We start from the raw sequence: 474 nt of genomic DNA, 5'->3' as shown, positions 1-474 counted from the left end.
GAACTCTAGTGTAGTGTTAAAGCTGTTGTGTGTTTAACTATTTGTTACTAGTGGCAAATATGCCGTGTAATAATTTCCCTTCCTTACCCTACACGTTAGAAAAAATTTAACAGATGTCTGGAAAGGGAGTGCCAGAAACATGTAGATAGTTGTTTCTGGTTTTTTTTTAATCTAACTGTTTTTTATATTTATCTTTTAGTGACATTCCCAGGATCCCTGAGAGCTCCCATCCTCCATTAGAATCTAGTGAGTACATGGCTTGTTCCTATCTGTGCACATTAAAAATCCCAGTTTGTTGCCTATACCTATTTGTAAACTTAGCAATGATATTAAATTAATAAAAGCAAAAAGAATATAGTAGATAGAATTCAAACATGGGCAAGATTCTTCCATGGTAGCAAAAAAAAAAAAAAAAAGGCGGGGGTTTTCCTTATTTTCTGGGGGTTTCAATATAACCCCTCTGGAAAAGGGTGA

At 34.8% G+C, this 474-nt stretch overlaps 1 protein-coding gene across 6 annotated transcripts in view; it reads left to right on the top strand.

The window, feature by feature from the left end:
• RIMS1 (regulating synaptic membrane exocytosis 1) overlaps positions 1 to 474 on the top strand; it is a 717,876-nt gene that overhangs the window by 422,026 nt on the left and 295,376 nt on the right. For all 6 annotated transcript variants that reach the window (XM_019520475.1, XM_019520481.1, XM_019520477.1 and 3 more), the window contains exon 10: positions 200 to 246. In XM_019520475.1, coding sequence (XP_019376020.1) covers positions 200 to 246 — 47 coding nt within the window. The remainder of the gene's footprint in view (positions 1 to 199; positions 247 to 474) is intronic.

This window comes from Gavialis gangeticus, unplaced genomic scaffold (genome assembly GCF_001723915.1).
Source record: "Gavialis gangeticus isolate Ggan-Ray unplaced genomic scaffold, GavGan_comp1, whole genome shotgun sequence".
Lineage (NCBI taxonomy): Eukaryota > Metazoa > Chordata > Crocodylia > Gavialidae > Gavialis > Gavialis gangeticus.
This window is presented reverse-complemented; position numbering and strand designations above follow the sequence as displayed.